Source organism: Panulirus ornatus, chromosome 33 (genome assembly GCF_036320965.1).
Source record: "Panulirus ornatus isolate Po-2019 chromosome 33, ASM3632096v1, whole genome shotgun sequence".
NCBI classification, from domain to species: domain Eukaryota; kingdom Metazoa; phylum Arthropoda; class Malacostraca; order Decapoda; family Palinuridae; genus Panulirus; species Panulirus ornatus.
The window spans coordinates 14,210,361-14,229,046 of NC_092256.1; the positions used below are offsets into that span (position 1 = coordinate 14,210,361).

At 38.5% G+C, this 18,686-nt stretch overlaps 1 protein-coding gene across 2 annotated transcripts in view; it reads left to right on the plus strand.

Annotated features, from left to right (window-relative positions):
• The window catches only part of LOC139759484 (uncharacterized), a 35,409-nt gene extending 19,875 nt beyond the window's left edge, over positions 1-15,534 (plus strand). For both annotated transcript variants that reach the window (XM_071681659.1, XM_071681660.1), the window contains exons 2-7: positions 4,848-5,060; positions 6,310-6,463; positions 8,630-8,708; positions 11,565-11,660; positions 12,116-12,288; positions 14,531-15,534. In XM_071681659.1, the coding sequence (XP_071537760.1) occupies positions 4,848-5,060; positions 6,310-6,463; positions 8,630-8,708; positions 11,565-11,660; positions 12,116-12,288; positions 14,531-14,643 (828 nt within the window). In that variant the 3' untranslated portion in view covers positions 14,644-15,534. The remainder of the gene's footprint in view (positions 1-4,847; positions 5,061-6,309; positions 6,464-8,629; positions 8,709-11,564; positions 11,661-12,115; positions 12,289-14,530) is intronic.
• The last annotated feature ends 3,152 nt before the right edge of the window (positions 15,535-18,686 follow it).

An 18,686-nucleotide genomic window follows, 5' to 3' on the forward strand; every position in this document is an offset into this window, starting at 1 on the left:
TGGCAGGTGTGGATGTGGCCGGAGGGAGGGAGGGAGGGATGGTGTGAGTGCATGACGAGGCAAGCCCCGCCACCCACCTCTAGTAGGTCACGGTGAATAGTGCATGGCTGTTGCCGCTGCCTTTGTGTCGCTTTAGAAGTAAAATAGAACGAAGGTTACTTTGACAGATAAGTTGCTATAGGTAGTGGGTTGGAGGGGAATATAGAGGAAAGTAGGAAGCAAAGCTTTAAGAATAATTTAGAGATAGGAAAATACTGAAAATATACATGTATAAAAAAAAGAGCGCAAGAATGTTGCCACCTTCAATTGACATTTAAACGTGTACATTTTTTTTTTTCCTCCTGAAAGTGGCAGCGATATAGGCACCGTTGATACACCTGAAGCTGATCCTGTAATTCAGGACTGTACTACTATTGACAATCGATGATCCGATAAATAATGAGCCATCGTGTCTACTTAATCTACCCTTTGAACCATTGAGGTTCATGTTTCTCTACATTTCACTTTCTCTTTGTAATATTGACTGGCTGATCAATCTGATGAGGAGGAGTTTGTAGCTGCCACCGGTGTGGGTACTTGATATTAAGGAAAACCTGATGAAGAAAAAGAGGTGTGTGGCGTCGCTGGAGGAGGAGGAGGAGGAGGAGGAGGAGGAGGAGGTTTAATCTCCCTGAAGAGAGAATGACGTATGCATCACATTTCCTAAAAAAAAACACTTCCACGAATTTCTTATTACATGGCGGGATGTAGGAAATAAAGTAAGGTCTCCCTGTATTTAAGTATCATTAAAGATTAGTGAGAAGTCGTATGCCCAGTATTTCCGAAGCATACAGACAGAGGCCAGCCTGCTACAAGTTGACTTGGAGACTACATCCAGTACAAAAGCTAAATATATGTCTGTACATGATCTTATACTGCCTCACTGGTGTTGAGTCGTCTGACGGGTGGTAACCTTCATACGAAATGCCCACAATTGTGATCACTAGTCTATTACATAGATAAGGGAGTGATAAATGAATTCATTTATTCATTCATTTGCAAAGAGTCCTGCCTACGTAACTCCTGCTTACCGTAAGCATCTAAAAGAGAGAGCAGAGAGGGTTCTGATATATTGATTTCGAACTGTTGGAACAGAGGAACGGGCCAAGCTAATACTCTTCCTTTACGGTTCAGTAGCATTTTCCCGACGCTACCTTGCTGAGGCGGGGAACAGTAATGGTATGTGCAAGAGATGCATGCGGCATGAGAAAGTTGGGAGGTGAGCAGATTTGAAAGGGTAGTGAGTGGTGGGATGAAAAAGTAAAGTTAGTGAATGAAAAAAGAGGGGCGTTTGCACGATACCTACAAGGAATGAGTGCAAATGACTGGGAGATGTATAAAAGAAAGCGAGAGAATGTCAAGAGAAAGGTGCAAAGGTTGAAAAAGAGGGCAAATGAGAGAGTTGGGATGAGAGGGTATCATTAAACTTTAGGGAGAATAAAAATGTTTTGGAAGAAGGTAAATAATGTGCGAAAGACAAGAGAACAGATTGGATCATCGGTGAAGAGGACAAGGGGGTGAGTGATAACGGGAAGGAATAGTAGTTCCAATAATATTATATGGTTGCTAGGCATGGGCTATAGATAGGGTTGTATGGAGGAGGGTGGATGTGTTGGAAATGAATTGAGGACAATATATAGTGTGTGGTGGTTTGATAGAGAAATGAAACGGTAAGAGAGATGTGTGGAAATAAAAAGAGTGTGGTTGAGAGATCAGAAAAGGGTGTATTGAAATGGATTGGACATAAGGAGAGAATGAGTGAGGAAAGGTTGATAAAGAGGATATATGTGTCAGAGGTAGAGGGAACAAGGAAAATCTGGTGACCAAACTGGAGGTGGAAGGATGTACTGAAAAAGATTTTGAGCGTTCGGGGCCTCAACATTTAGGAGGGTGAAAGGCGTGCGCAGAATAGAGTGAATTGGAACGATGTGGTATACTAGGGTCGACGTGCTGTCAATAGACTGAACCAAGGAATGTTAAACGTCTGGAGTAAACCAAAGAAAGGTCTCTGGGGCCTGGATGTGGATAGGGAGCTATGGTTTTGGTGCATTACACAGGTAGAGACTGAGTGTGAGCCGATATGGCCTTTTTTCGTCCGTTTTCTGGCGCTACCTCGCGGACGCAAGGGGTGGCGATGCTGTTTCCTGTGGGGTGGGATGGTGCAGGGAATGGATGAAGGTGAGTACATGTGCGTGTATCGGCGTTTATATATATATATATATATATATATATATATATATATATATATATATATATATATATATATATATATAGAATTACGAGTCTCGGCACGAATCATTACACTGGTAAGGCTCTTTAGATAAGATGTTTAGGTAAATCATGCAGATACACTTTCACCCTCCCATGACGAACATTTTGGACTTGTTAAAGGTCCCTGACTTCTTGGTGATACTTGAGCTAGTTGCGTAACCTAGCAAGCCTCCGTTACCTCGGGAATCGTCGAACATTTTGACTTCATTTCCAAATTGTGAACCCATTCACAGCCTGGTCTTCACGCGGTACGAATACGTCTTATTTCTTGAGTTGCACAAAGAATTCTGGATGAGTTCCAGGATCTACTCAGTATACCGATCCACCTTTAGGAAGTATATACATTGTCACAATGTTTATGGATACGACATTTTCCACAGTCTCAACGGATTGTGTCCATCAACTTATGTTTATGATCACTGCGGTATTATAACGTTTGCCTTTATATTCCTCACACCTCGAATAATGTAAGTTATATGTGGGTTAACAATTCCTTTTTTGATGCGGAAGAATAACTGGCTCTCACGTCATCCAGTCGTCCTACCTTTGGTGTTATTCTTTCCAAACATTTGTGGCTGTTTTTTTTTTTTCTTACCTCTCGTTTGTGTCAAGAGGAAGAACTGTTGAAATTCCTTTGACGTCTGTGTCCATTTCCGCGTATGCATCCAAACCTTGGTTAAGTATCGGGTTTGAATACATCTCAGCCACTTTAATCTGTGGTGGTGTAACTTCATATGCCAGTATACTATTAGAGTAAGTCACCTTGATCTACGTCATATGATTTAGTGACTGGTTAAATGACTGTTCTTAGTTCAACTTCACCTTAAAGGTTTAGGTTCGAATCTAACTCAGCCACTTTATGTTAACGTACCAACCGCTGAGCAGAAATAACAAGCTTAACACTACTTCACACTTCAGCAACCATTATTTACAGATCTCTCCTTCGCCAGCAAACACATGACTATTGAAACTCACCCACACTGTAATGAACCAACAACCACTGAACAACCGCCCTCACAACCCAGCTTTGAACTCTACCCCACCCATCTGAAATTACACTCCCTAGGTATGTACGATTTTTTTTTTCCTTCATATTTTCACAGCCGTTCTGAACACCAGTAACCTCTCCAACATAAGAAACAGTAGTTCACCATATCTCAGAATCCCTCATGCCCAAGATGCGATTTCCGTAGTGAAAAAAGAACATTTATTCCTTAGCTGTTCTACTCTCGCCCACGAACATATACAAACAGTATCACTTACCTCCTTGACCTGGGGTTCCGCAGCCTGGAGGACGTGGCCAACTTTCTAAGTATTGGGAGAGCTCCACAGAAAAGAATGCTAGGACAGGAAGGTATAAAGTATTGATGAGTGCATCAAAATCCCACTAAAAGGTTACCCTGATCTACTCGGTGACGTATCCAAGGGGGAGGAGGTCGGTACTCCCTCCCTCGAGCTATACAGTATACAGTAAAGCTGCCCAATGATAATGATTATTGATCCACTTTTACAAGCCGTAAATCATTATGTGGTTCATTTATCTAGTAAATGGACGATCGTGGTGTAACTGTCAGCGTCTCTGACCTTGACGCATTCACGGGCCGCGCGGGGTCAGTTTGCATTGGTTCGAATCCTGATTGCGACAGACAGACCGGCTGTTGATCTTCTTGTAGGGGTTGATATGTATATATATATATATATATATATATATATATATATATATATATGGATGGCGTTAATTAGGACACTCGGTTGCCCGTGTCGTCTCAGCTAACAATAAAATTTAGTCCTTTTAGTCTCCCGAAAGAAAATATATATATATATATATTTCTGTGTATATTCAACTGATTTAGGTATTCATACTAGCCACCATGAAGCAGCCTTTTCAGTTTCACCACCTTCCCAAAACCATTGCCCAAGTTTATTAACAATGCCAAATTTTGTTCTACCTACGAAAGCATATAACTGTTTCATTGAACAGACCTCCCGTGATTATTGCTATCAGGTGTTTTGTGTTATCAAATATCACGAATCAATTTTCATTCAAAGCTGGTCGACGGTCTCATGAATAAACTTTCTTCACAGCTATATTGTTTTATCATAACTAGCATTAGTTAGAGATTGCATTTAACATACGAATAACACAAAACCACTAACTCCTTGAAGATACAGTGTGTTCTTGCATCACGCTTATTTCGAACTTTTTCATCTTTCTTTGAGCGACTTCATAATTTTCCATCCTCCCCTTGACCTAATTTTGGATACACGCTTGAACCTACTACGTTAATACAAGTTTCTTCGAGGACTTCTGTCAGTCACTAAAGAAAGTCAGTGTTCTTTTACTAAAGTCCAATAGATTAGTATCATGTGGTGTTACTCACCTAAGCACAGGTACCTAAGCATTGTCTAACATGTTTTTATTTGGTGTTTTCTACTATTGTGTTGTTTCATTCAAGGAATGCTTAAGAATTCTGCTTGTATTGCCTTCTCTGTAAGGATTTGCTTCAGTAGTATATCGATTGATTTCTCGCTTACAGGTTATAGAGTGCTTCAGGAATGCCCAGTTTTATCAACGGGATAATGCAGCTTCCTCTCAGCCATTATCTGAGATGGTAGTGCTGTTTACATGGCTAGGGGCCAAGCAGAAGTACGCCCACAAGTATGCTCAGTGCTGGACTCGTAGGGGGTATGATGTGCTCCATGTTACCACTACTGTAAGGGACCTTCTCTTCCCAAAGAATGGATCAGAGGTAGGTTGATAACTTTATCAGTGACGTTCTTCCTTATGCCTCTGGGAAAGCTTTCTTATTTATATGCCTATGAGGAGGGCTAGGGATGGGAGACTATGTAATTTGTATGACTTTCAAAGTAATTTTGGGATGGTTTATTGAAAAACATTAGATATCCACAGCAGTTAACCATACATCATTATTTCTTATATTATATTATACTTTGTCGCTGTCTCCTGCGTTAGCGAGGTAACGCAAGGAAACAGACGAAAGAATGGCTTAACCCACCCACATACACATGTATATACATACACGTCCACACACGCCCATATACATGCCTATACATCTCAGCGTATACATATATATATATATATACAGACATATACATATATACACATGTACATAATTCATACTGTCTGCCCTTATTCATTCTCGTCGCCACCCCGCCACACATGAAATGACCATCCCCTCCCCTCGCATGTGCGCGAGGTAGCACTAGGAAAAGACAACAAAGGCCACAGTCGTTCACACTCAGTCTCTAGCTGTCATGTATAATGCACCGAAACCACAGCTCCCTTTCCACATCCAGGCTCCACAAAACTTTCCATGGTTTACCCCAGACGCTTCACATGCCCTGGATCAATCCATTGACAGCACGTCGACCCCGGTATACCACATCGTTCCAGTTCACTCATTTCCTTGCACGCCTTTCACCCTCCTGTATGTTCAGGCCCCTAGTCACTCAAAATCTTTTTCACTCCATCTTTCCACCTCCAATTTGGTCCAATTTGCCAAGAAATATTACTTCTTGGCTTTGTTTATTATGAAATTTTAACTTTGGATATAAGGAATAACAGTACTTGCACATTTCTGCATGTTAGAGTAGGCAACTAAAAGGGGCAGGAGTGGGCTCAAAAGCCTGGCCTTGATGTGGACTTTTGTCCATGACTGGGGCCTTAAAAAAAAAATCTAAAGTTATATATACATGCTGCCTTCACATTTTGTAATAGTTGAGGAGGTTTATTTAGTGAATGTTAACTTTTCCAACTGACACAAGAAGTCTGTAGGTTAATAGGTAGTCAGTGAACATAGGTGAAATGTACTATTTTTTTTCTTCTCAAGTTGAATGTGTATATTTCAGTAGTTTATGCACTTAGCAAAGGTCTGAAAGTTTTTGTGATAAGACATTACTCTCATTCCGTGTAAGATGGATTTTGGGGTAGCATTTACTTTTATGATGTCACTTCTAATGAGTGAATGATATAAACAGGTTACAGCATCTCGTGTGGTGGACTTCTTGGACAAAAGAGACAACAGTGTGATAGTTCATGGTCTGAGTGTGGGCGGCTACCTCACTCAAAGGGTTCTTTTGGCTGCACGGGATTCCACGGTGCGCATCTCACATCAGATATTTGATAGTATGAGTAAGTACAAGTTAAAGTTTAGATAACAATGAGTAAGTAAAAGTTAAAGTTTAGATAACAGAGGTCTTATGATGCATACATACATGAATAATCTCCCATAATTTTTGGAATGTGTAAAAATTACAGAAATATGTCTCTCCTCTAAAGGGAACATCTTTGAAACATTCTCATGGAGCTTCTTAGAGTTTTCACCTTTTTTTTCATTCCTTTTTTCACTGGCATCTGGTGTAAGATAAACAGCTGTTTTCTCATAGATTTTCTATTTGGTCTTAATTAGCAGAAATGTGGGAAATAGATTGTGTAGTATTATGGAGTTACTTTAATTTACTTGTAAAAGTGAATAAGAAAAGAGAAAATGTAATTTTTTCAAATACCTAACTCTGTGTAAGCAATAAACAGTATAACACAGGAATTATAATCTTAGGAGGTACTTTGTGTGCATGAAATAGTTTTGAAAGTAGTCATAAACAATGTCAGTAGAATCATCTCTGAAAAATAATTTTATACACACAGAATTAAAGGTGTTGTGGTGTATATAGAATATATTTGGTTGTATTCAGAATTTTAGAAAATTTGTATCTGCACTACATGCATGCATGGAAGGAATGCAGGTGATTGGGAGATGTAAAATAGGAAGCAACAGATCAAGAGGATGGTGCAAGGGCTGATATGATGGAGAGGGCAAATGAGGAATGGGGTGAGAGAGTAATAGCAAACATTGGGAGAACAAGAAAGTGTTTAGGAAGGAGGTGAATACAGATGCTCCTCGACTTACGATGGAGTTACATTCCAACAAACCCATTGGAAGTTGAAAATGTCATAAGTCAGAATTACATTTAATAGTGTACATCTAACGTACCGAACATCGTAGGTTAGCCTAGCCTACCTTAAACATTCTCAGAGCACTTACAGTAGCCTACAGTTGGACAAAATCATCTAACACAAAGCCTTCTTTTATAATACAGTAAAGTGTTGATTATCTCGCCATCGTAAGTTTGAAAAATTGTAAGTCGAACCATCGCAAGTCGGGGGGTCATCTGTACTTTAGGACAAGAAGACACAAATTAGTGCATCAGTGAGGAGAACAAATGGGGAAGTGGTAGTGGGCAAAGAGGAGGTAAAAGGGAGATAATGAATATTCTGAAGGACTCTTGAATGTGTCATATGATAGGGTGGCAGATGTGCAATGTTTGAGATGTTGAGGCATGTAGAGTGAAAGCGTCATGGCAAGTGGATTGGTGAAAGAAAAAAAAAAGATGGTGAAAGTCTTGCAGTTGAATATCTAAAGAAAGGGGTGACAGTGTTGTTGATTGGCTAGTCAGAATTTTCATTGTACTTATGGCACAAGATGAGGTGCTTGAGAGCTGATAGGCAGAATGTTTGCAAAATGTCATTATCTGAAGGAAAGGGGATGAAAGAAAACGCTTGATTTACAGAAAATCTTAGGAGATTTGGGAAAGATGAGTGAAGAGAGACCGAGAAAGATATATGTATCAGAAGTGGGGGCAACAAGGAGAAGGGGAAGATTGAGAAGATTGAAGGATGGAGTGAAAGAAGCATCAAGTTATAGGGGTCTGAACATGCAGGAGGATGGGTGATTTGCATTAGATGCAGCAAGTTGGAATAATGTGGTATACAGGGGGTGATGTGCTCTCAGTGGGCTGAACCAGGAAATATGAAGTGGTCAGGAGAAACCACAAAAAAGGCTAGTGGGGCCTAGTTGTGGATAGGGGCTCTGGTTTTAGAGCATTGTATGTGAAGGCTAGAGAGTAGATGTAAGCAAATGAGATTATTCTTCATATGTTCCTGGTGCTACCTTGCTGTGTGGGCATTGGCAAGCTAGTTTGAAACCTTAGGCAAACAAGATGCGAGTATAACCAAGATATTAGAATGGGTCAGGTTGGGACCCTGAACTAGTTTTCTTACAATACTTTACATATTTTGCTGTGCTTATCAACCAGCTTTTGATAGAGTCTTTGTGGGCTTCATGATAATTAATGGATATCGTTTACATTGTGTAAACTGAAAATAACTGAAAACAGAAGATAAGAGCCTGGCCTCTGGGTAAACTCTACTGTTTATGCCTCTGTGTGTGATATATATGAACAAAGAGCCTACTCTGAAATGTGTAGTGCAAATGTTACATAATGAAATGAATCATTACAGCAAATTGTGTGGGGATGGAGGCAGGAGTGCAGAATGCTGTGCATCCCAGGTTTCGCAGCTTGGCCAAAGCAGGTGTAAGGTAAGCACTTAGATTTTCAAGAAGAGGAAGTTTGTTTGAAAGGTCTGTAGGTAGGAGGAAAGCTTGTAGACACAACACTGATTTGTGGAGGAAATCTTCAAAATGTTTGTGATATGTAAGTACATGTTGTACCTTAGAGAAAGAGTTTTTTAAATATTTGGATGTTAAATCTAATCACTAATATTAGTCAGATTCTCATAAAACTGAATACGGCTGTTGTAGGCATGTAGAGTTTATTATGAGACTGCTGGACCATTACTGAGTAAAATTGAATTTATTTCATTACATAAGACTGCTGATAGCATTACTCAGAGTTTTTTCAATGAAACAAATCAATATGCTTTTGCAGATTACATTTTATTATAACCATGTGTGTGTGTTTTAGAAATATGTTGAAATGGACATGGTTGTTTTCATTGGTCACTGAAAGATTAGTAGATCCACATATACATATGTTTTTCCTTTCAAGGAATTGAGAGGGTGTGAATGATTGTAAAAATATGTAAATAATTATTATTGTTTGTTCTATACTGTATAGACCAGTGGGGAGGGCGACTCCCATGTTCGATATGCTTCTGAGTACTGAAGTGATATAGACTTTTGGAATGCCCTATTATTAGTGTAGAAAGTACGACCATTTCTTAATTCATTTTACTGTATAAACCCACTTAAAACACTTTGGTATTCCATGCATGGTCACGTTTGGGCAAATGCTTTTCTTCATGTTTGCTTCCATTAAAAGAAAAAAATCCTCATTTTCCCAAAGGATCCTGTCACATTCCTTGCTAGGGCAGCTCTGTTTTATTTCCAAATCCATTGTGCCCTATTTTATGTAATAATGAATCCAAATTCTTAAATTCTTTGATCTCTCCCAACACTCATCCTAACTTTGCCCTTCAACTATTACTAAGTATAGTATTGCATGGTGAACCACATCATTTGCCCTCTTTTCACAGTCCATCACTTGACTTGCAGTGACATTTATTTACCTTTAACGTTTTATTTTATGCTGTGTACATTCATTCTTCACCTAGAATTCTTCTTTCTCAGCTAGTATTACTGAATCATCAGTACATATTGAAAAACTTTAAGTTGATGGCTAATAGCCTTGTCTTACACTCGCATGTCTCTCATCAGTTTCACTGATCTTACCATCCACTTGAAAATAAAGCTGAGACAATTTGGGAACTGAAGCCCTAATTGAGGCCATCTCATTAATGATATAAATATATATTCCCTACCTTGAGCCAGGTATCCATTTTATCAACCAACACCTAAAGGTGGGATGAATAGTTGGGTTGACTGAGGACAGACTTCTGCAACCAGGATTCGAACCTGTGTGCTTGACCCTGGGTGACCAGTGAATGCATCACAGCCATGAATACTGACCACTACATATGTTGTATTTTTGAAGAGTAATTCTATCGTATATGGCAACTTTATTCTTAAACTAGAAATTTTAGTATCAATATTGGATTCCAGTGCCCTTTAAGGTTTTTGAATGCTGCATACAACTTTTTACCTTTTGCTGTATACTTTTCTACTACCATATGCTGAGATTTAATCTACTTTTCCTAAAAACTCCCAACTCTTCACTTACCCATCACAGAAACAGTTCTCCATTTACCTTCCTTCTCTCTTTGGCCATCACCAATAACAGAAATGGAGAAGTGCTCCTCAGAGTCATGTGAATTTAGTCATTCTTAGTATTTGGGTTAGACAATAATTAGCTGATAAATGATTTCTAGGGAAGTTTAAAAAAGAAAGTAAATAACTAACAAATTATTCAAAACAACATGTTAAAAGACTAGTTGAACTAGTCTGCCAAAATATGTGTAATCAGTGTATTAATGAACGCCAATTCTGTAAATCAATGCACTCGACTACTATCACATAAAAATATCCAGTACTTTTGGAAGTTGATAATGATAAATGAAAATATGTTGCATGCCCAGTAATTTGAAAAGCCCCAGAAACACATATTTGAATTTATTAACAATCATAGCTGCCTTTTGCCTTCTCAGAAGCTGGTGATAAGTAATCATTCTATCAAGGCTGGATAGACACTGCAGATATCTTTTCAGTATCAATGGTAATTCATCACAAAGGGGATGTGTGGTGTAGGTTTTGGATCTTCATGTCATTCATGTGGGTTCCTTTTTAGTTTTTTTATCTCATATTCTGATGTTAGATAAATTAATAGTACTGAGTATTACAAGTGAGTGAAAATGTAGTGTTAAGTGATTATGGAAAATGTAGGGTTTAAGAATAAAAATTTATCATATAGTATAATGATGATTGTTAGAATAAAAACCATGTAACAAAAATCAGATTGGTACACACACAATTTAGACTATTATTAATCAAAATGTTTTGACAAGTATAGGGTGATTCCTGATGATTAGCATCACCTGAAGTTAAAGCGCCATCCTCTAAAAGTTTGAATTTATCTGCAGAGTATGTAAAATAGCTAGATGTTTGTTATTGTGGTGAATTTTAGGGCAACTGAACTATTGAATTTTTGGCTCTTCTGTTTAATTTGTGATTCAAAATAAGTGTGTCTGAGCATGGTATAAGAGGTGCTGTATCCCAAGTTCACCCTCTGTGGACTCGGATGAGTTTTCCGACTCAAAGTTGTTGCTTACAGTCACAGTTTTCTGACTCAAAGTTATTGTTTACAGTCACAGGTATGCGACACTATAGGAGGATATAATATCTATTATATTTCTGTACATTTTTAGCTACTCTGGTAATAACTGAAGGACCTGTGTGTAATGTCTGTGTAATTACTACTCTTACAAAATCTTATAAGCATGAGGGTAAAACACAAAGAAACAATATTCTGATGTTTTGCAGGTTATATTCCATGTGCGCTGATCTGTCAAGTATACGCGAAGCAGAAAATTGTGCTCTTAATTGTCCTTATCCCTCCCCAGCTACATTTATTCACAGGTAAGAGCAAATTTGTGTCATTTCATGTTTTGTACTGAACAACTAACCCCATGGGAATTTGCTTATAATCATCTGAGGTAACAGACAATAATGATCTCATAAAATAAAGCACATTGTCACCTTTTTCCTGTCAACAAGCCACTTATTGTTCTCTTCTGTCAAGATACTGTAGTGGAATTTTCACTTTCAGTAGTTCTTTTATTACTGGATTAGAAATAACTTATGCCTGCAACTGTGCTGCTAAATGGTGTCCTAATTATCATGGAAACTACTCTGTTGAGATTCTTTATTGATTGATAGAATCATGATCTTCACATCAGATTCTAAAACTTACATCCATAGTATTAGATAAATCGAGAAAGCTTTTTATGCTTTACATATCTTTGTATTCAACCAACTGCAGACTCTCATTATCAATTTTTGGCATAGCTTATTGAAGAAGATTAATTTTGCAGTATGGCTGATAAAGTTGCAGTATTCCCCGACACGGAGCCACTCATAATTGCCCACCAGAAAGTTGCTCCCGTCACCACATACTTGATCCCTGAAGAACTTCAGGTACCCCATGTTTCTATCATGAGGTACCTTGGAGAAGATAAATACATAAGTTTAATCCAAAGTGATATAGGTAAGAAATATTATATATTTGTTCATGAATTCGTATTTTGATGCAAGTAAGAGGTATATACTGCACTTCTGTGAGCCAAATCAAAATGCAAATTCTTCAGCAGATACTGTGAGCATTTGTCAAATTTTCTTTCCTTGAATATGGCCATTATCCAAAACATTTGGATAGTTTTTTCATGAATCATTCTGCTTGGGATGATAGCAGAGGCACACATGACATGCACAGATACAATTCAGTTGAATGGTTTTCTGTTATTAGTCAAGCCGTAAACTTTTTTCATACTTGCTTGTTGTTTCATTAGCGAGGTAGCACCAGGAACAGATGAAGAAAGGCTGCATTCGCTCATGTCACTCTCCAGCTGTCATATGTAATGCACCAAATCAAAAACTCCCTATCCATAGCCAGGTCTTGCATACATTTCATGGTTTGTCCAGGCCACTTCATATAGCCTGGTTCAATCAGAAGTGAGTCATAGGGTGGGTGAGGGGGTGAAGATTCTGGGAGTGCTGAAGAATGTGTGGAAAGAGAGATCGTTAGATACGAGGGCAAAAATGGCTATGTTTGAAGGAATAGTAGTTCCAACAATGTTATATGCAAGGCATGGGCTATAGGTAGGGTTGTACGGAGGAGGGTGGATGTGTTGGAAATGAAATGTTTGAGGAGAATATGTGGTGAGGTAATTTGATCGAGTAAGTAATGAAGATGTGTTGAAATGATTTGGACATATGGAAAGATTGACAAAGAGAATATATGACAGAGGTGAAGGGAACAAGAAGTGAGAGACCAAATTGGAGGTGGAAAGATGGAGTGAAAACGATTTTGAGCGATTGGGGCCTGAACATACAGGAGGGTGAGAGGCATGCAAGGAATAGAGTGAATTGAAACGATGTGGTATACTGAGGTCGACCTGCTGTTAGTGGACTGAACCAGGGCATGTGAAGCATCTGGGGTAAACCATGGAAAGGTCTCTGGGGCCTGGATGTTGATATAGAGCTGTGTTTTTGGTGCATTACACATGACAGCTAAAGACTGAGTGTGAATAAATGTGGCTTTTTTGTCTGTTTTCTTTGCGCTACCTAGCTGACGTGGGGGTAGAGATGCAATGTTGCTGTGTGGCGGGGTTGTGACAGGAATGGATGAAGGCAAGCAAGTATGAATATGTACATGTATATATATATATATACATGTATGTATATGTGCATGTATGGGTGTTTATGTACATATATGTGTATATGAGTGGATGGGCCATTCTTTGTCCATTTCCAGGCGCTATCTTGCTGATGCTGGAAATGGAGATTAATATTAGGTTCAGTAGGGTTGAGGGACAAGTTAATTGGGAGGTAAGTTTGAATGGAGAAAAACTGGAGGAAGTGAAGTGTTTTAGATATCTGGGAGTGGATTTAGCAATGGATGGAACCATGGAAGTGGAGGTGAGTCACAGGGAGGGGGAGGGGGTGAAGCTTCTGGGAGCGTTGAAGAAGATGTGGAATGCAGAAATGCTATCTCAGAGAGCAAGAATGGGTATGTTTAAAGGAATAGTGGTTCTAACAATGTTATATGATTGTGAGGCATGGGCTATAGATAGTGTTGTGCAGAGGAGGGTGGATGTGTTAGAAATGAAATGTTTGAGGACAATATGTGGTATGAGGTGGTTTGATCGACTTAGTAACGAAAAGTTAAGAGAAATGTGGAATAAAAAGTGTGTGGTTGAGAGAGCAGAAGAGGATGTGTTGAAATGGTTTGGTCACAGGGAGAGAATGAGTGAGGAAAGATTGACAAAGAGGATAAATATGTCAGAGGGGGAGGGAACGAGGAGAAGTGGGATACCAAATTGGAGGTGGAAGGATGGAGTGAAAAACAATATGAGCAATCAGGGCCTGAAAATGCAGGAGGGTGAAAGGCATGCAAGATATAGAGTGAATTGGAACGATGTGGTATACTGGGGTCGATGTGCTGTCAGTGGATTAAACCAGGGCATGTGAAGCATCTGGGATAAACCATGGAAAGTTTTGTGGGGCCTAGAAGTGGAAAGGGAGCTATGGTTTCGGTGCATTACACATGACAGCTAGAGACTAAGTGTGAACGAATGTGGCCTTTGTTGTCTTTTCCTAGCACTACCTACCTACCTAGCACTATATATAATGTTATTTTGTTATAAGCTTTGTAATTTTTTTTTTTATATTTGATCATTATAGTAGTTATGAAACCTTGATATCTAATGTGATGATTTATTACATTGCAGAGAAGCACAGAGGTCTGAGCTCAATGGGAGTTGAAGAATTCTCACCTCCGGATGTGATGTCCATTCCTGCTAACAGTTTCCCAAGCTCAGAAAGAATCATAGTTTCCCTGTAGACAAGTTTAGGTTTTTATCTATTGCTTTCAGTCATGTGCTTACTTCACACCTTCAAAACAGGATAGCACATACAGAATATCCTTAGGCATATCAGTTATTGACCATCTTCATACTTGCAAGAGATGACAACCCAAGAGCAATTCTGGAAATATGCTTGATGAAAAACGTCGCAGGATTTTGTCATCATTTAGTGACCACCAGTGCCATGTGATGGTACTAAAACTTCATGCTAATTCAGGAAAGTCATGATTACAAGCTGGGACCATGGGATACCAAATCTTTAAATGTTTCTTCCCGATTTACATAAGAATTATTTGTGCAGTAGGTTTATCCAACCTGTTGAAGCTTAATAACTTCATTAATCATGCAAAACCAATTATTCAATTTTAAAGAGGTTTGAGATGCTATGTTATATGCTAGAAGAGTTGATCTTGAATGGCTTTACTATACTATTTAAACAAAGCATTTTCAGAAATTACTTTTATATCATAGGCTTTGTAACTGTACTATTAAAAGTGTATAAAGTACAATTACTTGTAAGAGAAAAGATATTGTGATTAAACTTTAATACACTACTCAAAATCTGAGGTTTAATTTGACAGTTTTTTCTTTTACTGTTGCTTTTAATTATGGACCTGGCAAAACAGTGCTACCTTCTGTATGCGGTGGTTCTAGTTAACCTAAACTTCAATTGAATAGGAAACAGTTTCTTGATTATGAATATCCTTAGCTTGTACAAAAAATAAAATTATTGTATTTCTTTTGAGTTCACTTATATTTTTCATTGATTTGTATTAAAAATTGCATACCTTGAAATAAGTCTTATTCGATTACTAGATGCTGAACTAAGCAATACAGCATGATATTAATCAAGTTTGTACAACCAGGGCTTTTGCTTTTTTTATTTTCCTGAGTTATTTTTCATTGGAATGCATGTAAAGTTCCAGACCACTTAACTTATTCAACTGATATGTAAATAGTTACAGTATTCTTATAAAACATTTGTGTATAAAATATAAAATACAGATTATGCAAGCCTTTTGTAATGCAACATTACTGCTTCTGATGAATTAGAGCTCATCTTGAAGTATAGAATGAGAGTCAAAATTTAGGCTGGCAAAGATTTTCTACAATTCAGGGAATTGTCAACATTAGCTTCATACTTCGTAATTATTCAAAAATACTCGAGGAAAGATTAAGCAACTGACTGCTCATATGCCATGTATGGCATGGGATGCTTCTAGCAGTTGACTACGAGTGTGCCTTGCACAGTCTGTGGTATTCAAAAATCACAGTCCCAGTAAATAGTAATGAATCTGGAGGCAACTGCTAGCAATGCTCATAATGTTTCCTCCTTTGTCCATATTCTTTCAATTCAGCTGTTAAGTAACCATTAAAATGTCATATGGGTAATACATCATATTTTGTGCTGCCCAGTTAGCAAAGAATATCTTAAACAGCATATCTAAATAATGTTTCTTCTTGATAGCATGCTTTAAACATCCCATCCTTGAGAAGGGTGACTATTCTGATCCCTCTAACTATTGTCCTACTGCTCTGCCACCACCATTTCCAGTGTTTGAATTCCACCTTAACCCCCATATCCTTAGACATCTTGAATCTTGCAGTCTTCTCTTTGATCACTAAGACGAGATCCACTGGTGATATTCTTTTCTATTTTACAAATGCCAGGTCATCATCCCTGAATGATTTTGGAAGTCTTGTGTAGTTGCCCTTGACATGTCCAAGCTTTCAACTGGGTGTGACATCAGGGTCTTATCCATAAGCTCCCCTCCTTTGGATTCCCTTCCTCACTTTGCTCCTTCATATCTAACTTTTTCTGCCAATCTATATTTGTGGATGTTAATTGGATCAGCCTCCCTCCTTTTCTCTGTCAACAATGGTGTCTCTCAAGGTTTTGTCCCCTCCCCTACATATTTTCTCTTTTTAATCAACAATTTCCTCTCTTCCACAAATTACCAAATGCACTCGTTCACTGATGACTCAACACTGCATTTTATCCTTGCTATTTAATTCTACTCCTTGTCTTACTTGATCTGCATCTCATCTTGACATAGCTTCCTCAATAAACTGAGATTTGGACAGGATAGGCAAAATCTAGTTAGGTTAATGCCTCCAAGACCCAGTTTCTACCCCCTCTATGGACAACTTCTCACAATTCTGGTCTCTTTGATGGTTCTGTAATTCCACTTTTTGACTCTATGAACATGGCATTATTGTAACATCCACACTTTCTTGGAAACTCCACATTATGGCAGTAACCAAGTCTGCCTCTAACAAATCGAGTCCTGTATAGATGCTGAAATGTCTTTTCTTCTGAACACTTCCTCCGTTTATTCAAAGGATTGATTCATCCTTGCATGGAGTACTGCTCTTGCATCTGGAGTGGTTATAGTTCTGCATCCTTACTTGACAAAGTTGAAGCAAAAGTGGTCTGATTTACAAACTCTTCCTGGCTAACTTCAAAACTTGGTCCTCTTGCACTACTCTAGTTTTTGTTCCTGGGAGCTAGCTTCTTGTGTGCCCCCAGCACTAGCTAGACCATGCAATCCTTAGGAAGCTGTTACATCACATGATTACTATGTGGCTCTTGGTAATTCAAGGGTTGACCGTTTTGATAACTTTCTTGCCATACACCTAAAAGCTTCGAAGCTCTTTTTTCGCTTGTTTTCCCAATAAGTACAACCTGGCACATTTTAAAAGACATTTTTCACTAACTCCAAAATTCGTAAATACTTTCCCGTGTCTCTTCTCCCTTTCATAATCCTTTCGAAATTACAGTTAAGGTCCAACCTAGATGTGGATTTTTGTCCACGACTGGAGCCTTCAGCATAGAAAAAAAAAAAAAATATTATGTATATTACTTGAAAATATGACATGATAGCACTGTAAGAGGTGTACTTACTATACTCTTGGTAAACCTTCATATCTGCAAAACAATATAGATTTTGATCTGTAAAAGAATCTACAATGCATTGTAAATGTTAGCAATGACAAGTGCTTTTGGCAAATAAAAGGGGCAAGTTTCTAACTTTAATGGTAGTTGTGTTTCAAAGGTTGACCAAGGTCAGCAAATCTTTTACTATTATTTACCATAATTATCAAAACTATGGCTGACTGTGAACTGATATTTATGGGGTCTTTTGTTATTAGAAGAATATAGCCATCATTTTTATTTTTTTAGTCATTAAAGCATGTACTGCATAATGGACAACAGCAGCAATAAAAATTAAGGCTTGGTTTGTGTAAATCCTTAGATATGGACACATGTAAGCCTTTCCATAAGTAGATGACCTCAGTTACATAAAAGCAACAATAAACAAACAGCAATACATAAAACAGAACACTATCTTCTAGAACAGAATGTCTGCATCCCTAGAGGTATCTACCACCACCCTCTTAACTCCAACAGACACGAAGCCAACCTGTACCTTCAACATAACATTATGTGATCAACCAACTACAAGACATCACATAGAGCAAATCACACCAAATACATCGAACGAAATCTACAGGCCAAATAGATATCCTTAAAAATGACAATGGCACAACGAAAAGGACTTTATCGTTTATACACTGTTCTATTAACTATGAACTGTCACTTTTGAGGTCATCCACTCTTCTAAGGGTAAACATAAAGGAAATATAAACCATAACTGAGTAATGGAGCTCTTGCCAAAGGATGCAGGATCCAGAGCCAAAAGGAGCTGCTACTGTTGATGGCAAACCCCCATGGAGTTCCTGACTCTGGATGTAAAGTGAACTAGAGTCAAGTGGCAGGAGAGCATTTCCTGAGACAGGCAAGCAGGCCTAATTTGAGCCTTACATCAAACAACTGATTAGACAGGGTTCATGAATTATACATATGGCTATCTAAGGGCAGGCATGGGTCACCCACATTAGGGGTATTAATGTGATAGGCATGGTAATGACTGTGGTCCCTGAGGAACTGTAGAACAACATTCATCGGCAAGAGCTGGAAAACTGAGGGCACCCAATGTCCCACAGGGTTAGGCCTACC